Here is a 20,271-nt window from a genome sequence, read left to right on the forward strand (position 1 = left end):
TCCCTCTTACAACATCTACCTTACAAACATTCAGCCCATCTGGACAATTATGAATAGCGTGACAATGAAAAGTGGAGTACTAATATGTCTTTGAAATCCCGATTTCAACTCTCATGGATAAGTATCCCAAAATAAGACTGCAACAACAAAGTGAGACATACAACAGTTCTTTTTTTTATTTTTTTGAGGAATATCAATAGTTTTCCATAGTGTCTATACCATTTTGTCCATTGCACACACACATTCAATGAAATATTCTTCAGCCTTTAAAAAGAAGGAAATCCTGCAATATGTGACAACATGGGTTAATCTTGAGGACATTGTGCTAGATGAAACAAGCCAGTCCTGAAGGATAAATAATGCATAATTCCAGGCCGGCGCCGTGGCTCAATAGGCTAATCCTCCACCTTGCGGCGCCGGCACACCGGGTTCTAGTCCCGGTTGGGGCGCCGGATTCTGTCCCGGTTGCCCCTCTTCCAGGCCAGCTCTCTGCTATGGCCAGGGAGTGCAGTGGAGGATGGCCCAGGTGCTTGGGCCCTGCACCCCATGGGAGACCAGGAAAAGCACCTGGATCCTGGCTCCTGCCATCGGATCAGCACGGTGCGCCGGCTGCAGCGGCGGCCATTGGAGGGTGAACCAACGGCAAAAGGAAGACCTTTCTCTCTCTGTCTCTCTCTCACTGTCCACTCTGCCTGTCAAAAAAAAAAAAATAATAATAATGCATAATTCCAGTTACATGCAGTATTGAAAACAGTCAAACTCAGGACCAGAAATTTGGTTACCAGGGATCTCAAGGAGGGGGAAGGGAGTGGGCAAGAAGTCTCAAATATGAGAGATAAACAAGTTCCAGAGATCTGCCCTGCAACACTGTCCTGAGGTTGACAGTATTGCATTGCATACTTGAAAATTTCTCAACAGCTAAGTTTCATGTTAAGTGTTCTCACCACAATAAAACAGATCACTCAGCCCACACTCTGAAACTCTACAAATACTCTCTCTCTCTCTCTCTCTCTTACTCTACCTTTCAAATACAAAAAAAAAAAAAAAAAAAATCCTTAAAGAAACAAAGAATGCTTAAGACACAATCAGGTCTATACATTTACAAATGTTTTCATATTTATTTAATTCCCAAAGGAGATTAAAACTTGGTTCTCTAATAACTTTTGGTGTAGCTAGACTTCAAAATGAAAATATACTCACTGCTTATACTGCTTATAAGACAGATGGGGGAAATAGCTCTATAATAAGAAAGGAGGCAATTTTCAAGATTTGACACAAATCTTCTGTTAGAAGCAGGTTTCTCACTAGAGGGAGCTCAGAACCCACCATTAGCTAGCAAGATGTGCTGAACATGCACTCATTCCACTTGAGGAGGAAACTGTTGGGATAAGCCTAAAATCAATTTCCAGAAAGTGGGGATTTTTTATATGCCAATTTTCTTCCACCGTTAACCACTGCAACTATAAATTAAATAGAAGGGGAGTAATGCAAATTCTCACAATAACCAATTAATTAAGAATCTTGTATTGTCACTAAGTGTCACATATGGCAATCAGATATAGCATAATCTTTATCCTCTTGGTGAAAAAAAATAATGCTACTACTCACGAGAAATAACATAAGTGAGAAATAACATGATGTCTTGATCAGTATGGGTATCTGGAAAGGCTTTTTGGAGAAATACAGCTCTTGTTCTCCGGCTGCCCTTTTACTGTCTCCATCTTACCCCCTTAAAATTGCAACTTCTAGGGCACTTTGGGTGAGGGGGCTATTTTAGAACCATTTCTAAGCCAATATGCTCAGCAGCCCACACCTCCCCAGTCATCTCCCATGACTCTGACATTTACAGCTCAGAAACTACAGTCAACAGCTTTCCTCATCCATCGCCTGACTTCACCTGCCAAGTCCTTCACTTGTACTCTAACAGTTAAGATTATGTATGCAGCAAAGTTTTACTGAAGGCTTGGGAGAAAACAGCACATCTTAGAAGCCCCTCATCCCTTCCCTCTCCCCCATAAGTGGGAACTTCTCACTGACCACCACTGCTCCTGATGTTCCAGAACCACCGAATCATCCCCCACTATCCAGCCCAGAGTGTGAATCCTTTCTCTTCCCCTTGCAATTTTTCACATCTCTTTACCCTGAGCTAGGGATCCAAAATGCCATATGCAAGGATGTTCCAAATACGGCAGAAGACATACTTACACTAAAATACTATCCCTGTGTATCTGAAATTCAGTTTTTACTGAGCACCCTGGTTTTTTGTTGTTGTTGTTGTTTTGTTTTGTTTTGGCAACTCTAACCCAGAGCTTTCACTCTGCTTTTCCTACGGACAAAGGAGAAAACTCAGGATTTCTCCCCTTTTCTTTAACAAGTGCTCTTTATTTCACCCTCTTCCAGTCAAACAACATCAGAAGAAACTCAACTTTTCTAACTTCTCTTCCTTAAACAAATATTTGGTTTATCTTTTAAATGGCATAGTTTTTCTTTCTATCTCAGTAGTGTAACACCAGACTTAACATCCAACAAGTTAGAGTAAGGTTTTCAGGTTTCATTACCATGATTGAATGCAGGTGTTTCAGAATCATCTTATCCACACATTTAGTTTACCACATTCAGGTTCATTCAGTGCCATTGGGCATTTGAACTACATCAGGAAATCAAGATGAGTAACAGAAAACCCTTGTCTGGGAAGAAAGTGTACTTTTTTCTTTTTTAATATTTATTTATTTGAAAGAGCAACAGGGAGACATAGAGAGATAGTGGGGAGGTAGAGTATTTTAAAATGGAGAACTAGCCCATGTTAGCAAATGATTGTGAACCCAGCTGAAAACACTGAACTATGCCTTCTTGTAATCAGAGTTTCCTCACTGTAACAGATACCTGAGAGAAACTATTTATGATGGAAGGAGGTTTATTTTGACTCATGGTTTTGGAGGCTGATGGTCCCACTGGTTTTGCCATCTTTGGAGGCTGGAGGATTTCAATGAGGGAGCATACATAGAACAAGTACTTCAAGATTCAGGAAGCAGGGGCTGGCGTTGTGACGCAGTAGGTTAGGCCACCACCAGCGAAGACAGCATCCCATATGAGTGCTGATTGGAGTCTGGCTACTCCATTTCCAATCCAGTTCACTGCTAATGCACCTGGAAAAGCAGCAGAAACCATTGCTAACCCACTTGGAGAAGAGGAGTTCCAGACTCCTAGCTTCAGCCTTGCCCAGCCCCAGCTGTTGTGGCCCTCTGGGGAGTGAACCCATGGGTATAAGATCAATTGATATCTCTCTCTCTCTGTAACTCTGCCTTTCAAATAAATAAATCTAAAAAGAGAGAAAGAGTCAGGAAAAGGAGAGAGTGAGAGCTGGGCCTGGGCCTGACTGAAGCTTATAAAACCAGCCCTCTTTGGAAAATTACCTTCTCCAGGGCATGTCCCAAATGACATCAAGACCTCTCACTAGGCCCACTTCCTAAACATCATAATTGGACCAAGCCTCCACTCTCCCAGTACCACCAACCTATAACACCAAGTTAGAGCCCTACATGAGTTCAGTGCCAAGTGTTTGCACATTCCTGATGGCTATGGCTTGCGAGTTGATGGCTTCAAAACAAGATGATAGCTTCTGGAATACTAACATTACACATGGATTATCCTGAAGTAAATTGCTTTTTTCTGAACAACACTGGGAATGTGTTCTTTCCTGTTTACCACCTTCCCAACACCAAATACAATTTTGGAGACAAGTAGGGAGCTCTTCTGAAGATGGAGTGGAGACATTTACATGGTGCATAACTTCTAGGCTTAGATAACCTCAAGTACTATGAATAGGTTCTAATAAGAATAACCTTATTAGGACTATTTAGTTTCCAAATTTTGAGTTGCAAAATGGAATTTATATATTATTACAATCTGGTAAGATGTCCACTGATGGTTAAGTCACAAGAAACATTTTTCAAAATATTTAAGGGTCATTAATCTTTCTTAGTATCTGCTCTAGGGCCTTGATGTTTAAATGGCTGTTCTCAGCAAGCATCCTTGGCTTCACCTAGGAGCTTGTTATAAGTGAGAGTCAAATCCCAGCACAGAAATGCTCAACCAACATCTAGATGTTCACATGATCCCTAGGTGCTAGAATCTAGCTTGGCACCTGGTCTAGGAGATGCACAGTAAATGCTGGTTGAATTGTACCACATATGGATGTTTCCTTAATACTACATAATACAACACTGAATCTCCCTCTAACTACAATCATGATCATCTTCCTCATTCTCCTCACCATTTTTAAATCATAGTTTACTTTTCAGTTTTGCATTAACAGCTTTGTAGCATGATTTAGAAAGTCATTTTCCTCCTCTAAGGGAGAATAGAGTAATATTCACAGCAGGACTTGGAAATTCTGTCTGGAAAGATGTTATACTAAAAGTCACTGGAGCAAATCAAACACTCTTTGGCACTCCACCCCTTCATCTTCCATCTTCAGAGTTGTTCTAGCTGCAAAGAACGCTTGATCTTCATTCTCCAGAAATATTCATTTCATACTATGTGCCATTATTTCAAGTGAAAAAAAAACTTTCAGCAGTTCCCAAATTTTACCTGGATTTAAAAAAGGAAAGCTCTTCTTACAACTCATTGATAAATTATGAGTGATGAAGAATACCTTATTATAGCACTTCCTACATTTATTTTGAGGAGCACAATTTCATTGAGAAAAGCCATGAAATCAGTCAAGGAAACCGTCCCTTCTCCATCTCTTTGATGAAACACAACCACTGGTAGGATGGTAAATGCTTGATGCTTGACTTCTGGGAGAAAAGCCTTCATGTATAAGGTCTTCCTATGTTTGTCACATAAATACTCTTATGATGGCTGGCTTCAAGTGGCCAATGGGACATCACCAACCACAGACTTGGAAATAGATGCACAGTAGTCCCACAATACAGAATGTCTATTCTATAAATACATTATGCATAAATAACCTCAACAGCATAGATAACAGTTTATAAGGTAATATTAGTAATGGTGAATTTTGAGTATTTATTACCTTTACTTATAGTATAATTAATTATAAGCTTATAATTTAATTTTTAGTAATTATCATGCTTAACAACTGGATCTCACAGTTCCTATACATTTTCCAACCAGCTCTCCAGTCAATAGGAGCTGACTCTACACTTCCCAAGAAAGATGTCTCTCAGGTCAGATATTCCCAAGCTGTGACTCCTGCCACATGTAAGGAATGAACTGCAGCTCATTCTCGGATCAAATATCCTAGAAAAATGCTGTAACTGGTCTCCACAGTTCTGTTGTCCACTCTGATGCTATTAACCTTGTCCCAAGAGGTAGACATGGATACAGACTCCTGCTGGAAGAGAAATTTTTAGAAAAGTGGCTTATCAGTAGAGTATTATCCCTTCCAGAAGGTACTGCAATGTCAGTTGTATCCATGACTCTCTCCTCCAACCAATTTTTAAAAATATTTATTTATTTGAAAGTCAGAATTACACACAGAGAGAAGGAGAAGTAGAGAGAGAGAGAAAGGTCCTCCATCCACTGGTTCACTCCCCAGTTGGCCACAACAGCTGAAGCTACCCTGATCCAGAGCCAGGAGCCAGGTGCTTCTTCCTGGTCTCCCATGCAGGTGCAGGGGCCCAAGGACTCGGGCCATCCTCCACCGCTTTCCTAGGCCATAGCAGTGAGCTGGATCAGAAGTGAAGCAGCTGGGACTCAGTGATGGATGCCAGCACTGTAGGCAGCAGCTTTACCTGCTATGCCACAGTGCTGGCCCCCAACCAATTTTAAATATGCAATCCCTATGATAAAGCCCAGACAAAAAAACGATTTCCTTTTTTTTTTTTTTTAATAACAGGGTCTTCCACAGACAGTAGAAAGAAGCTGGATTTGATAATGGCCATCTATTATGGTGGTTTAATTCTTTTTTTGCTTGCAAATCCTTTGAGGAATTTTAAAAATCCTAGCAATTTTTAGGTAGCTAGCCCTAAGTTTTCACTGTAAATTTTGACAATTTCAAGGATGCAGTTTCTGGTAGGCCATAAACACTGGGACTTTGTACAAAAAAGATGTAACACTCGTTTAAATGTATCTCATGTATTGAAACACCAAACCTGTTAATTGTCATCATCAGTAATCTAATAAATGTACAAGTCCTTTTATCATTTCTTTTCTCCTTGAATTCAAATTTCTATTCTTTACATTTTCCCTAATGAAATATATACTTGAAAGTCTTATTTACATATCTATATTGTCCTATAACACACATACATATAACTATACATGTCATATATGTATACACCTATATGAAGGTACTTCAAAAAAGTTTATTGGGGCTGGCACTGTGGCATAGTAGGCTAAGCCTACACCTGCAGCGCCAGCATCCCGAATTGGTGCTGGTTCATGTCCTAGCTGTTCCTCTTCTGATCCAGCTCTCTGTTTATGGCCTGGGAAGGCTGTGGAAGATGGCCCAAGTGCAGGGGTCCCTGCATCCACATGGGAGACCCTGAAGAAGCTCTTGGCTCCTGGCTCCTGGCTTCAGATTGGTTCAGCTCTGGCCATTGAAGCCATGTGGAGAGTGAACCAGCAGATGGAAGACCTCTCTCTCTCTGTCGCTGCCTCTCTCTGTCTGCAACTCTGCCTCTCAAACACATGAATAAAATCTTAAAAAAAATATGGAAAAATGGAATTAAAATATAACTTTAATTTTGTGCCAAAAAATTTCACATCCATGCAGGATTCAAGGTATTCAAAAGTTCCTGGAAACAGGCATTATGAAGAAGTATGCATATACCCCAAAAAAGTTTTGTACCAAAATAATTTTATCTTTTAATTCCTTCTTCTTTGCACAGACTTTTAAAGCACCCCCATGTCTATGTAATTTCCTGTGATTACAAGGCTCTAGGCGATCTTGTGCCCTGGACTGAGTTATCCTTACAATCATTAACAACGACAAAATGAAATTCAGCTCTGCCAGAAGCCCAGATCACTGCAGCAGCAAACCACCCCAAAGTGACCACTGCTTTCTTTTTGATGACACCCCAGCCCCACTTCCTTCCTGTAGCCCTTCCACCTTGTCAACAGCTTGTCGAAGAACCCAATTGCTGCCAGCGCCGCGGCTCACTAGGCTAATCCTCCGCCTTGTGGCGCCGGCACACCGGGTTCTAGTCCCGGTTGGGGCGCCGGATTCTTTCCCGGTTGCCCCTCTTCCAGGCCAGCTCTCTGCTGTGGCCAGGGAGTGCAGTGGAGGATGCCCCAAGGACTTGGGCCCTGCACCCCATGGGAGACCAGGATAAGTACCTGGCGCCTGCCATCGGATCAGCGCGGTGCGCCGTCCACAGCGTGCTGGCCGCGGCGGCCATTGGAGGGTGAACCAACGGCAAAGGAAGACCTGTCTCTCTGTCTCTCTCTTTCACTGTCCACTCTGCCTGTCAAAAAAAAAACAAAAAACAAAACAAAAGAAAAAAAACCACTTGCTGAGCTGTCTCAGTTTCTTGACATTATGCAATCCACAACTAGTCCTGCTTTCCTTGGCTTTTCCTTACAATCTCCTAGTACAAGCCCAACTCATAGAATAAACCCTCTTTTACCAAGATGTACCATGGCTTGTTTGATGTGTGCTGTCCTCCGATGGAGCAAGCTAAATAAATCTGTTTGATTTGATGTCTCCTCTTGGCGGCCTTTGGCTGGTGGTTTCAACAACAGTACACACTTGACCAACACAGCATAAACACATCACAATGTTTTTAACAAGTGAATACGTGTTGGAAATTCATCTCTTAATAACAAAGGCAGCAGCTCTCCCTCCACATTAGCCCATGTACCCATAGACAATTAGTTATTGCTAGAATGATTTACTGCTCATTGTTAGTTGCACTGTTATATGAGTGTGCTTTTCAATGTCAGATAATTCTTATAACTTCTTATGAATTATATGCAAAAATTCCATTGCCCCATCATCAAAAATCACTTTGAATGGTTAGCTGAAAGTTGGATTTGGTTCCAATTTTGTTGACAGACATTGGAAAATGATTTGCAAAAAGTTTGTTATGAAGACATTATTCACTTGGTAACAAAACGCTGCAGAGGTTTTCACATGCAGGTATGTGTACTGAGAATTACGCATCTCCTTTATAAAAAGACTATGTTGGCGCAGTGCAGCGCAAATACACGGGTTCTCAGCAAGTGTAACTTAGGAGAGTACATACAGGGGCCACTCTTTGGTGAAGCATCTAAGTAACTGGCTGCGATGCCCAAGTTCCATCTTGGAGTGCCTGAGTTTGAGACCTGGATCCACTCCTGATTCCAGCTTCTGCTAATGCTCATCTTAGGAGGCAGCAGGCCGTGGCTCTGGTACCTGATCCCACCCATCCATGCAGAACTGGATGGAGTTCCAGCCTCCTGGCTTCAACCTGGCCCAGCCCTGAGTGTTGTGGGCATTTTCAGAGTGAAATACATAAATAAATACAGCTTTTTAAGAAAAAATCCATATAGAAGCTGACAGTCTGGAAATTTAATTGCTTCCGCTTAATCTCTGGAAAGTCTTTTTGAACTCTAAGGCAAGGATGGTAATGTCTTTGAGCAGGTGACCAACCCTAACAGGAGGAAATTAAATGAGCTGTTTCCAGATGGAGCCAGACCCATCCCAAGTGGACCACCCACTCCAAATTCATAGTGGAGGCTTCCTCCCGGTAGAGAGATTAATGAATATCCCGCAAGCTGCCCTAGCTGTGCTATTGCGCCTTTCGAAACATCCTTTTCTGGATAGTTCTTTATGGGCCAATGCATTTCACCAGGTTCTCTCAAGGCCCTGCCGCCTGAGACCAATCGTTTGATTTCTGCTTACCCGTGTGCTTATCATTAACGCGTACATTTTACAGTTCATCTCTCAAGAGACAACACCCCACCAACACAAACGCGCTCGCGCGCACACAAGTGTGCAGTCCCGGTCCACAACAGCGAGCACTGCGCCTGTTTCATAGATGCGGGCGCGAGTTAGTACTGTTCTCTGTGGGATTCAGCAGCGAGCAGCTCTCCGAGACGGCCCCCAAGCCTAGCCCGACGACGGCAACGATTAATCTCCACAGACTCGCGCCCAAGAACACTACAGAACGGCCCAGAACCCGGGAAGCGAAGCACGCATGCGCGGACGAGGCCGGCGGCGATGGCGCGCAGAGCGGACGCGCAAGCGCAGCTTGCTAGGTAGGCGGGGGCGTGGGAGGCGCGGGAGAGCCCGGTGGGTGCTCCGGTGGGGACGCAGGCTGTGTTCTCGGCTATGGCTCACAAGCCCAAGAGGACTTTCCGGCAGCGCCGAGTTGACGACAGCGACAGCGACGGCGCTGAGGAGCCGGGTGTTGAGCCCGGGACACTGAGGGAGCAGGCGGCCGCAAGCCCTGCCGAGGAAAGCCAGCCTTCTGAGAGAGGTCGTGCGGAGGAGGCGGAAGGGCCTTCCAGGGCCCGGGGCCCTCGCGGCCGGGGCCGGGGCCGAGTGTGGGCGACTTCCCGGCGCGCCGCGGGAGCAGCTCTCCGCGCCTTTGGCGGCTCGGGCGTCCCAGGTGACGCGGGCGGCGGGCCGGGGCGCTGGATCTTTAGAAGTGCCCATCACCGAGGGCTGGCCGCCAGCCGCGCAGAGTCGTGGGCGTGGTGCTCGAACCCTCGCCCGCTGCCTGCGCCTACATGCTGGGCACCTTGGGGTGGCCATCAGAGGACTCGCCAGTTACAGGGCTGTAGAGTAGTGGGCACCTTGGGGTGGCCATCAGAGGACTCGCCAGTTACAGGGCTGTAGAGTAGTGGGCACCTTGGGGTGGCCATCAGAGGACTCGCCAGTTACAGGGCTGTAGAGTAGTCATTGATGTTTACGAAGAACCTAAATCGTCGTTCAGGAGTGAAATAACTCCTAATGCTGCTGAGTAGTCAAAAGTTCCTTGTACCTTTTGGAACTTGCCAAAGTTACTTTTTTAGAAATCATTTGATCAGGGTTGTACGTTAGAAGCAGCTAAATGGTAGCCTTTGGAATGTTCTGTTTTTGCTTTTTTTTTCTTTTTTTCATCAAATAAGCAAAAACTGAAATAATTGCAACACCGAGTAGGTCAGTAGAGAATTGAGACTGTACCAGTAACTATGGAATACAGTGTGATCATTTATAAATATCTGCGTTTTCAACTATCTTTGGGTTTTTAACTATAGGTTTCCAGCGACATACAATTGTTTACATACAACGTGCTGCCCTCAATTGGAGTTGTAGCTTACTGTGGAGTATAGTTTTTGGTTAGTCTGAGGTTTCAAAATTTTCTTCCTACTGTTGGTTACCATTAAAATGATCTGAGTGATTTTTAATTTATTTATTAATTGACAAAAATTGAGTATACTTATGGAACACAGCTTGATGCTTTGAAATATGCATACAGTGACTAAATTGAGCTAGTTGACCTAAACACTACCTCGCATTTTTTGTTGGTAAGAACACTGAAAGTCTACCCTGAGCAGTTTTAAAGTACCACAGTAGGTCACTCTCTTGAACTTACTCCTCTTGTCTAACTGAAGATTTGTGTGTTTTGACCAGTTGTCCCATTACACAGCCGTTTCGCCCCCTCACTCTGCTCTGGTTTTGTGATTTCTACTTTTTTAGGATCTTCACGTGAGATCTTTTTTTATTTGTCTTTCTGTGTTCCTCTTACTTCATCAAACACAGTGTTCTCCAGGTTCATGATGTAGTGATTTCTCAGTCTTTCTTGTGATCATCTGTTCTAAAGTTTTGATGATTTTTTTTCTTACCCTAAAATTTATCAGTTATCTGGTGATAGGGAGAATGTAGGCCAGGGGTTGCCTTTCTCTGGCCTTCTAGAACAGTGATTCTCAAACTCTTTGGTCTTTGGACCCTCTTTATACAACTTTTTAAGAAGGTTAAGATCCCAAAGGCCTTTCATTTCTGTGAGGTCAGTCTTTTATTACCATACTAGAACTTATGCAAAAATAAATATTTTGCGAAAAATGGGAGAGTAGTATTTTCTTCAGTGTCTGACTAAAGAGTAGTTGAATTCTCATGGTGTTATCTGTATTCATTCGCATGAGCTGCTTGAAATATTTGAGAAAAAGTCAAACAGGAGTACTTAATAGCCTTTCTAGATCATTGAGGTGCTCTGCTTTAGTGTTACAACAAAGTTTGGCAATGTAATCTCTGAAGCATCAGTTGTAACTTGGAATATTAAAACATATTACTAGATTTTTGATTCTCTTACATTAACATCCATTGGTCTATATTGCATTTGCAATGGATCTTTTACCCACACATGATTGGAGGCATCATTTGTTGATTATTTGGGAAATATTCATTTGATAAGACCTTGCAAATGTGCATTTTATTATACAAATTCAAAAAATCACCATTAACACTGATCTCATCAATTGTTAAGGATTGGGATACTGTCAGATTCCCAGTGAAGGATCTAAGTTTCCCAAAATTACAATTTTCATTTGAAGTGTCTAATTCTGAAGTGAAAGGCACTCATCAACTCAATTTGAGAAAAATGTCGGATAGCCGTGCCTGACTTTTTTGCCGGTCAGATCTTTCAAGTAACATGAGTTTCTCCCTGAAAACAGTGACTGGTTCAGCTTGTAGCTCAGGCACACAAGTGCTTTTCCTAGAGGCAGTCACTGTTTTTAGTCTGCAGCAAAAGTACCTTATCTGTACTTCTATTTTGTTATGTAGTATATTAAAAAGGTGTATATGCTCAAGGGTCAAGACTCACTAAGATTGGCAGGTTTTCATCGCTTCACCACAGACTGTAAGTGAAACTGTCTTTTTTCCCCTGCCAGTGTGTAGGGATGAAGAATGCAGTGTGGTTGCTATGTTAAATTTTTGTCATAGCCTTGATTGAGGCTAAGTGAATAGCAGTTTCACCGAGTACTACCTTTGCTCTGTTGTATAGATACCAACACAGTGATATCACGTTAGTGTTATAACTAAAGTAATCTTGATTTCACAGACCCTCTGAAAGGGTCTTGGGAATCTCCGCTTGATGGGCTGTGTTTTGAGAACCACTGTGTTAATGTTAATCCATTTTAGGAACAGGTAGGGTTGTCAGAAACTGCTTTACCTAGCAAAAATGTGAGCTACAGCTATATTTCCTTTTTTTTTTTTTTTAAGTTTTATTTAGCTATTTGAAAGAGTTACAGAGAGAGAGAAGGAGAGGTAGAGAGAGAGAGAGAGAGGTCTTCTATCCGCTGGTTCACTCCTCAGTTGACCGCAATGGCTGGAGCCAGGTCAGTCCGAAGCCAGGAGCTACTTTTGGGTCTCCCAGGTGGGTGTAGGGGCCCAAGGATTGGACCATCCTCTACTGCTTTACAGCAGAGAGCTGGATCAGAAATGTAGCAGCCAGGACTTGAACCGGGGCTAATATGGGATGCTGGCACTGCAGGTGTCTACCCACTATACCATAGTGCAAGCCCCTCCTTTAGTCTTGTAAGTCTTGATTTACTTTAGACCTTTATGAACTGTATGTAGGTAATTAAGGTAAAATTTTAAAGTAAATGTACTCTGTGGCCTTATGTTTTAAGACTTTTCATGAAGATTGCAGAATCATTGTGAACAATCCCTTTCATTCAATTCTCACAACACCTCTTTATTTCTTAATGTTGCTTAATTAGAGTTTAACATATTAAGCAACCTTCCCCAAATCACACACTGAAAAGATAGACCCATGCTTTAATTTTGACCAGTGTTTACTACAATATTTCTTGCCACCAACCATTAATACGGTATAATAAAGAGAAAGTCTGGAGTTAGCTAGAATTAGATTGAAAGCCCTGCTTCCGTATTTACTTTGTATTTATCCTTTCAACCCTTAGTTTCCTCATCACTAATACTTACTTTTTATAGTCACAGTGACTAAATGAAGTAAGTCTTATAACACAGATTTCATTGTGCCTAGCACATAGTAAGTGTACATTAAATATTTTTTATTTTTCAGGTTATTCACTACCACTATTTTTCTTTTCTAGATACTACTTCAGTTTCTATCCCTTTATTTTTTCACTAATGTTCCCTTGCCTCTTTTCATTGCAAACTTGGAAAACATTTTGTTAGATACATAACACAAATAGGGGACGTCTTTTTTATTAAACCAGAAAATCCAAGAGTTGGAGAAAGATCTGTGTGTCTGCTTAAACTATATAGAGTAGGATTAAAATATCCTGTTGTGCAAATGCCAGGTAGTATTCAGAATTCTAATTACTGAATCCAGTATTTTTTTTTTTCTTGCTACATTGAAAAAATGTCCTGTCAGGATCCAGAGTGGTTGATCTTTCATCAGATGAAGAGGTTGGGAGCCATCACTCCTCAGAAAGGAAAGATAATCATAGTCCATCTTCTGACAGCTCCAGTGGTCTGGCAGAAAAGCTTGATTGGTCAGCAGGTTGGTGGCTTTTGTAATTTTGGTAAGAAGTTTGCAATACTTTGAGTCCTGTTATATTGGAAAACTGTCCTGTTAGAATCTATAATAATTGATCTTTACACAGGGGAAGAGGATGGAACCTATCACTCCTCAGAAAGCAAGAATGATCAGAGTCCATCTTCTGACAGCTCTACCTCTCTGGAAAAACGATTTTCTCCAGCAGGTTGGTGGCTTTTGTAATTTTTGTTAAAAATTTTATTTCAAGTATCAATATTTTCTATACCAGAGATTCTTTTTGTTGATAACACAACAAATTCTAGTGAAGTATGATTGTCACAGTGCCAAAAATGCTTGTTTCCATCACATAACAAGTCCAAGATCAGACTGTTTGTAAAATGGGGCAGAACTGGGGTACAGGGAACTAAAAATAACTGGGTGTGGGAATTTAGCCAAGTAGTCAGGACATCAAAGTACCTGAGTTCAATTGTGGACTCTGGCTTTTGGCTCCTGCTTCCTGTTAATACAAACCATGGGAAGCAGCAGTGATAGTGCAAATAATTGGGTGCCTGCCACCCACAAGGGAGACCTAGGTTGAGTTTCCAGCTCCCAGCTTCAGCCCTGGCACCTACCCCTGGCTGTTAGTGAGCCAACAGGTTGGTACTCTCTTTCTGTATATCTTGCCTTTGCCTCTCAAATAAATGAATAAAAATTTTTAAGAAATGGTAAAATAGCTCTTTCTTTTTTTATTTTTTTGACAGGCAGAGTGGACAATGAGAGAGAAAGACAGAGAGAAAGGTCTTCCTTTTTTTGCTGTTGGTTCACCCTCCAATGGCCACCGCAGCTGGCGCGCTGCTGCTGGCACACCGCGCTGATCCGATGGCAGGAGCCAGGTACTTATCCTGGTCTCCCATGGGGTGTAGGGCCCAAGGACTTGGGCCATCCTCCACTGCACTCCCTGGCCACAGCAGAGAACTGGCCTGGAAGAGGGGCAACTGGGGGACAGAATTCGGCGCCCCGACCGGGACTAGAACCCAGTGTGCTGGCGCCGCAAGGCGAAGGATTAGCCTAGTGAGCCGCGGCGCCGGCCCTAAAATAGCTCTTTTTAAAGATATTTAATTGAGAATTTAAGAAAAAGAAACAAAGCAGGAGGAACAAATTGGAGTGACATGTATAGAGATTTTATACAAAAAGATGATGAGACCATTTTTATGTTTTGAAATAGTCTAGTTTAGAAGTTGGCAAATTACCACCTGTGGGCTTACAGATTTGTTAATGAAGTTTTTGTTAATAAAGCTTTATCAAAACACACTGTCAGTCTTTTGGTAACTCATCTATGGTTGATTGTACGCTGAAGCGGCAGAGAGAGTTGTGACCAAGACCTTTTGGATCGCCTCAAGAGTTTGCAGCTTGTTCTGTGCTGAGTAGTCCTTTTCAGTTTAGTGAAGCCTAAGACCTCTTCTGAGAAAACACATATGTAGCTTCAGAAAGGAAATAAGTTATATTGAAATTATAATCATTAAAATATATTTTAAGGGACTTAACAGTAATAAGTTATTTATAATCCATTAAATAATAGTAGCCAGTAAATCTGTAGCCTTTTAGGTTTTATTCTTTTTAAGAAAAAAAAATTTATTTTGTTTATTTGAAAGGCAGAGTTACAGAGAGAATGAGGGAGAGGCATAGAAAGAGATCTTCCATCCTCTGATTTCATTCCCCAAATGTCCACAACAGCCAAGGCTGGGCCAGGCCAAAGCTAGGAGCCAGGAGTTTTCTTGGAGTCTCCCACCTGGGTGCAGGGGACCAAGCTCTTGCGCCGACCTCCACTGCTTTCCCAGGCTCATTAGAAGGGAGCTGGATCAGATGTGGAGCAGCCAGGACTTGAACCGATGCCCCTGTGGGTTACTGGCACTGCTGGTGGCAGCTTAACCCTCCAAACCACAAAACCAACCCCCATAGTTTTTTTTTTTTTTTTTTTCTATCCAAGTTCATGAATACAGAAGTACAGAGTGATAAAACCAGTATTACAAGTGGAAGTTTGGTAAACAGTTGAAGCTTTTTTTTTTGTTTAGATTCCAGATGAAGCACTGTCCAATAGAATTTTCTACATTGATTGAAAAATTCTGCATCTTTACTGTCTAGTACATACCCATAGCCAGCTATTGAGCTCCCGAAATGTGGCCAATACAGCTGATGAGTTGAATTTTTAACTTAGTTAAATTTAAGTGGTCACATTTGGCTAGTGGCCACAGTGTTGAACAGTAGTGCTATAGAAGATGGTGGATTAAACAGTATAAGCTAGCAGTTGTTAAGTGTTGGCAGCACTGCCCACCTAAGGAGAGAGGGCAGTGTGTGGAAGTGTTAGGGGTGTTTTCTAATGATCAGTGATTGAGATGTTGCTGGCATATAGTGCCCTGGAGACAGGAATGATAAACGTCCTGAAGACTGCAGGATAGTTCAGGTCAGTGAGGAAGTGTCCCTTTCTCAATACTTCATTGGGAAACAGTGATTAAAAGTTGAAAACTTGCCATGTGAGGAACCCTTGAAGTACAAGGGATGTCCTGACTGTAGAAGAAAAGATGGAGGATTGTGATAATGTTAAGGACTGGTTTATAGGAGTGCATTTATTTTGTGTTCAGAACTATGAGAATGGAATATCTGCCTTGAAATGTTCCCTGTGGCAGAGGCCACTTGTTACCAGAGGAAGATGATGGTTGACTCTGTGCTTTAGATGACTGTGTATCACAGAGTATGATGTGTGTGAAAATACTTATGAGTTACAAATCTGTAAAAATATTCTATTATAAAAGTGTGCTAGCTTAATTAATTCATCTCCAGTCTGTCCAGCATCTCCTCCATGGAAATCATTGAGCTGCCAATTGGATGTGGAAAAACAGGGCAGAGAAAATATTCTCTCCATTGAACTTTTACTTTGTTATTGTAGCATGAGAGGATCAGCTTTATTTAGCACTAGGATCTCACAAGTGAACCCACTGGGCCTCGCCCAGCCCTGCCAGTTGGGCCATTTGGGAATGAACTAACAAATAGAAATTCTGTCTCTCTCTCTCCTTTCTTTGTATCTCTGCCTTTCACATAAATAGATCTTTTAAAATGTTCAAAAACAAAAAAAATTGCTGACGTAACTTGATGTAACAGTTTTGAATATTAATTTTGCTTTAGATTGTATTAACTGAATCCCAGCTTTTAAGACATGTCATCTTCATGCACATCAAAATAAGACCCATTAAGCCAACAAAACTAAGTACAGAGCTCTCTGGTTGCAGGTCACTACTTCATAATCAATAATTTTTAGTTATTTTCAACCATGTAAAAATTCAATGAACTATATGATTTACCTCACCTATTTTAATATAATCTACAAGGAAAGAATCCAAATGTTAAATGCTTCAGGATGAAGAGATACCTAACCTTTATCATTTCCCTGATATCAGTTAAATAATTACTAGTCTATAAAAAGTTAAATCACTTGGCCGGCGCCGTGGCTCACTTGGCTAATCCTTTGCCTGCGGTGCCCGCACCCTGGGTTCTACTCCCGGTTGAGGCGCCGGATTCTGTCCCGATTGCTCCTCTTCCAGGCCAGCTCTCTGCTGTTGCCCGGGAAGGCAGTGGAAGATGGCCCAGGTGCTTGGGCCCTATACCCGCATGGGAGACCAGGAGGAAGCACCTGGCTCCTAGCTTTGGATCGGCGCAGCACGCCAGCCATAGCAGCCATTTGGGGGGTGAACCAACAGAAGGAAGACCTTTCTGTCTCTCTCTCACTGTCTAACTCTGCCTATCAAAAAAAAAAAAAAAAAAAAGGAAAGAAAACGACTATTAATGCCCTTTCTGCACTGTACAAATAGAGTATCATTGTTTCCATTTAAATTGCTCACCCCCTCCTGCCCTAAACATTCCTGGGGGGAAAAAAAGTTAAATTACTTGATTTGATATCCTTGTTCTTGATTCATAGGTCCTGGTTCCTAATGATCACCAATTATTATTCTGTGATTAACTCAAGCAATGTTTATTTTTCCTTGGATTGTTGTCAAGTTTATTGATCTGCAGTTTATGGAATCTTTGTGTTGTTTCAAACATTACAGCATTTGTATATCTCTCTAAGCATATGACGTGTTTTCATTTTTCAAGGAATTTGCACCAATTTATAGGAAAATTTAGAAAATGTTACTTGAGCTTCAATGCTTTGACATCTCAAGACTTTTAAAGTATTTGAACTGGTGAAAATTTCTCTTAGCCTTTTGTTTACTGTGGTGTTTTTCTTAAGAAGATACTTTTTCGGGGGACAGCGAGGAGTAACAAGTAGCTGCCGCCTGCAGTGCTGGCATCTCATAGGGTGCTAGTTCATGTCCTGGCTGCCCCATTTCCTATCCACCTTCTGCTAATGGCCTAGGCAAAGCAGCAGAAGACAGCCCAAGTGCTTGGGCCCCTGCACCCATGTGGGGACCCAGAAGAAGCTCCTGGCTCCTGGCTCCTGGCTTTGGTCTCACCCAGCTCTGGCCATTGCAGCCATTTGGGGAGTGAACCAGCAGGTGGAAGATATTTCTCTCTCTTCCTTTCTCTTTCCTCATCACCACCGCCCCCCCAACTCTGCCTGTCAAATAAAATACATCTTAAAAAAGACTTTTTCCAGATCCTGGCATTGACTTGATTGTCATCTGTTTCTCAGTCCCTATGTACATGGGTGTCCCTGAGGAGCAGTTTGTCATAGTGTGGTGCGTTCCTACTTTGCTGATTCACACTTGTCTGTCCTCCTGATTCATACAGTTCTCACTGCGGGCCTCTCCACTCAGCCTCTCCACATCCCTACCCTTACAATCTCAGTGCTTCGAGACGTGAGAAATAGCTAGCTCTCAAGAAATAGTAATGCCTAGTAGGTAAGAGAATTAAGAGACAAAGTGAAATGGTGTCAGTATGTTTTCTGATACTTCTATGTTTGCTTTATTTCTGTAAATTGTAATTTATATTTAAAATCTATTAAATTAATTTTCTTCCTTTATTGTCGATTTTGAGTCCTTTATTGCAGCTGCATGTATCAAAATCATGAAAACCTTAGTGAAAATGATGTCTTTCTTGCCCAACAAGAGGAACACTTACTTCTGCTGGTGTTTGGTTTTCAGTGCCCCCCTCTTTGTTTCTTTCAGTGAAGATCCCTGATGCAGCTTTCATTCAGGCAGCCCGCAGAAAACGTGAATTGGCCAGGGCCCAAGATGATTATATTTCTTTGGATGTAAAGCAAAGCTCCACCATCTCTGGTCTGAAGGGGGCCAGTGATGAGAATTCTGAGAGTGAACCTGATGATGCTGAAACAAAAATACCATTTACCCCAAAGCCTCAAACACTTAGACAGAGAATGGCTGAAGAGACAAGTATGTATTTATCTTACACACTAATCTGAAGATAAGATCACTCTTCATCAGAACGTAATATTATAATATCCCATGTTGGTTTTTATTTAATATAAATTTGGCCTATTACATTGTAGTGTCTAAAATATATATCAGAATGTTGTTAAAGAGCATGTGTAATGATGTTTGCTAATGCCTAACCCTCACTTAATGTTTTCTGACAGATTAAAAAAAATAGTGGTGTGTATTATTTTTAAGTGTTGGAAACAATCATTGTGACACCTTTAGAAAAAATGTTTTTTCTTACATAGAAGCATCTACAGAGACTCTATAGGTGTCATGCATTAAAATCTATCCTGCCATAAATAAAATGTCCTCTATCAATAATACTTAAGTCTCAAAGGATTATTTTCACATTTCTCATTTGTTACATGTTTTACTAAGGTTTTTGTTACTTCGAATAATATTTTTTCAAAATTAGTCTGGTTTCTCATAACCCAGAAATTATTTTCAGTGTTTGAATTATTGGGTAAGAATTGAGAGATCTTTGATGAAGAAAACCAAGCATTTCATTATTGGCTAGTTTTTCCCATGTGTGTAGTGATGATATTTTGAGTGGGGTAGTGGGGTTATAAGAATGCAGGTTTCAGAGTCTGATTACTGCAGCCTCACCAGAGTCCTTGTGAAGTTGTTTAATCTCCCAGTATCTTAGTTTCCTTATTTGTAAAATGAAGGCAATAATAATACCTTCTTCCCAGAATTATTGTGAAGAATAAGTAATAAGGAAAATGATACTAAGCCTGCATATAGTAAACCCCTCAGAAGTATTAGCTGTGCAGATTAGAATGAAAAATATTGAATGTTTATATGTTATTTTTTTTCCCTAGCAAGCAGAATTGAAAACACAAGTGAAGAAATCCATGAAGGTGAAAATCAAGATATTTGGGAACAGCAACAAATGAGGAAAGCAATTAAAACCATACAGGTAATAAAAAGTATACCAGGTGAATTATGTTTCTGTAGCCGCTGTAACAAATTAACACAAACTCTGGAACTGAAAGCAATTCTCTCCCACAATGTGGAGGCCCGAAATCTAAAATCAGTGTGTTGGCTGGGCTATGTTTCCTCTGAAGACCCTGGAAAAGAATACTCCCTTGCTTTTTCCAACTTCTGATTGCTTTACATGGTCCTTGACTTGTAACTTCATAAGTCTTTTTCACTACTTTTGTCCTCATGTGATAACCTTCTCTGTGTCTGCTCTGGTATTTTTAATAAGGACGTTTATGATTGGATTTAGGGCCCGCCCAGATAATCCAGGATGATTTCAATATCCTTCACTTAGTTATAACCACTAAGACCCTTTTTCCAAATAAGGTCATATTCACACATTCAGGGTTAAGATTTTGGTGTATCATTTGGAGATCACCATCCAGTCACATCTCACCACACTCCTTTGAATTTGCTGGAATACCTTCTAACACCAATTGGGAACCATAGGAGCCAGGAGCTACTTT

General features: G+C 41.5%; 1 protein-coding gene across 13 annotated transcripts in view; it reads left to right on the top strand.

Moving 5' to 3' along the window:
- The first annotated feature begins 9,074 nt into the window (after positions 1-9,074).
- GCFC2 (GC-rich sequence DNA-binding factor 2) overlaps positions 9,075-20,271 on the top strand; it is a 56,868-nt gene continuing 45,671 nt past the window's right edge. For 12 of the 13 annotated variants that reach the window (XR_016230253.1, XR_016230254.1, XR_016230255.1 and 9 more), the window contains exons 1-5: positions 9,201-9,560; positions 13,290-13,418; positions 13,522-13,620; positions 18,554-18,778; positions 19,645-19,742. Coding sequence is in view for 5 of the 13 variants with exons in the window: in XM_051842718.3 (XP_051698678.3) it covers positions 9,281-9,560; positions 13,290-13,418; positions 13,522-13,620; positions 18,554-18,778; positions 19,645-19,742 (831 nt within the window). In the remaining 8 variants the exon portion in view is untranslated. Of the gene's footprint in view, positions 9,561-13,289; positions 13,419-13,521; positions 13,621-18,553; positions 18,779-19,644; positions 19,743-20,271 lie in introns of all 13 variants that reach the window. The other variant, XM_051842720.3, reaches the window with a different exon arrangement.

Source organism: Oryctolagus cuniculus, chromosome 2 (assembly GCF_051225735.1).
Source record: "Oryctolagus cuniculus isolate XC-2025 breed Fujian yellow rabbit chromosome 2, ASM5122573v1, whole genome shotgun sequence".
Lineage (NCBI taxonomy): Eukaryota > Metazoa > Chordata > Mammalia > Lagomorpha > Leporidae > Oryctolagus > Oryctolagus cuniculus.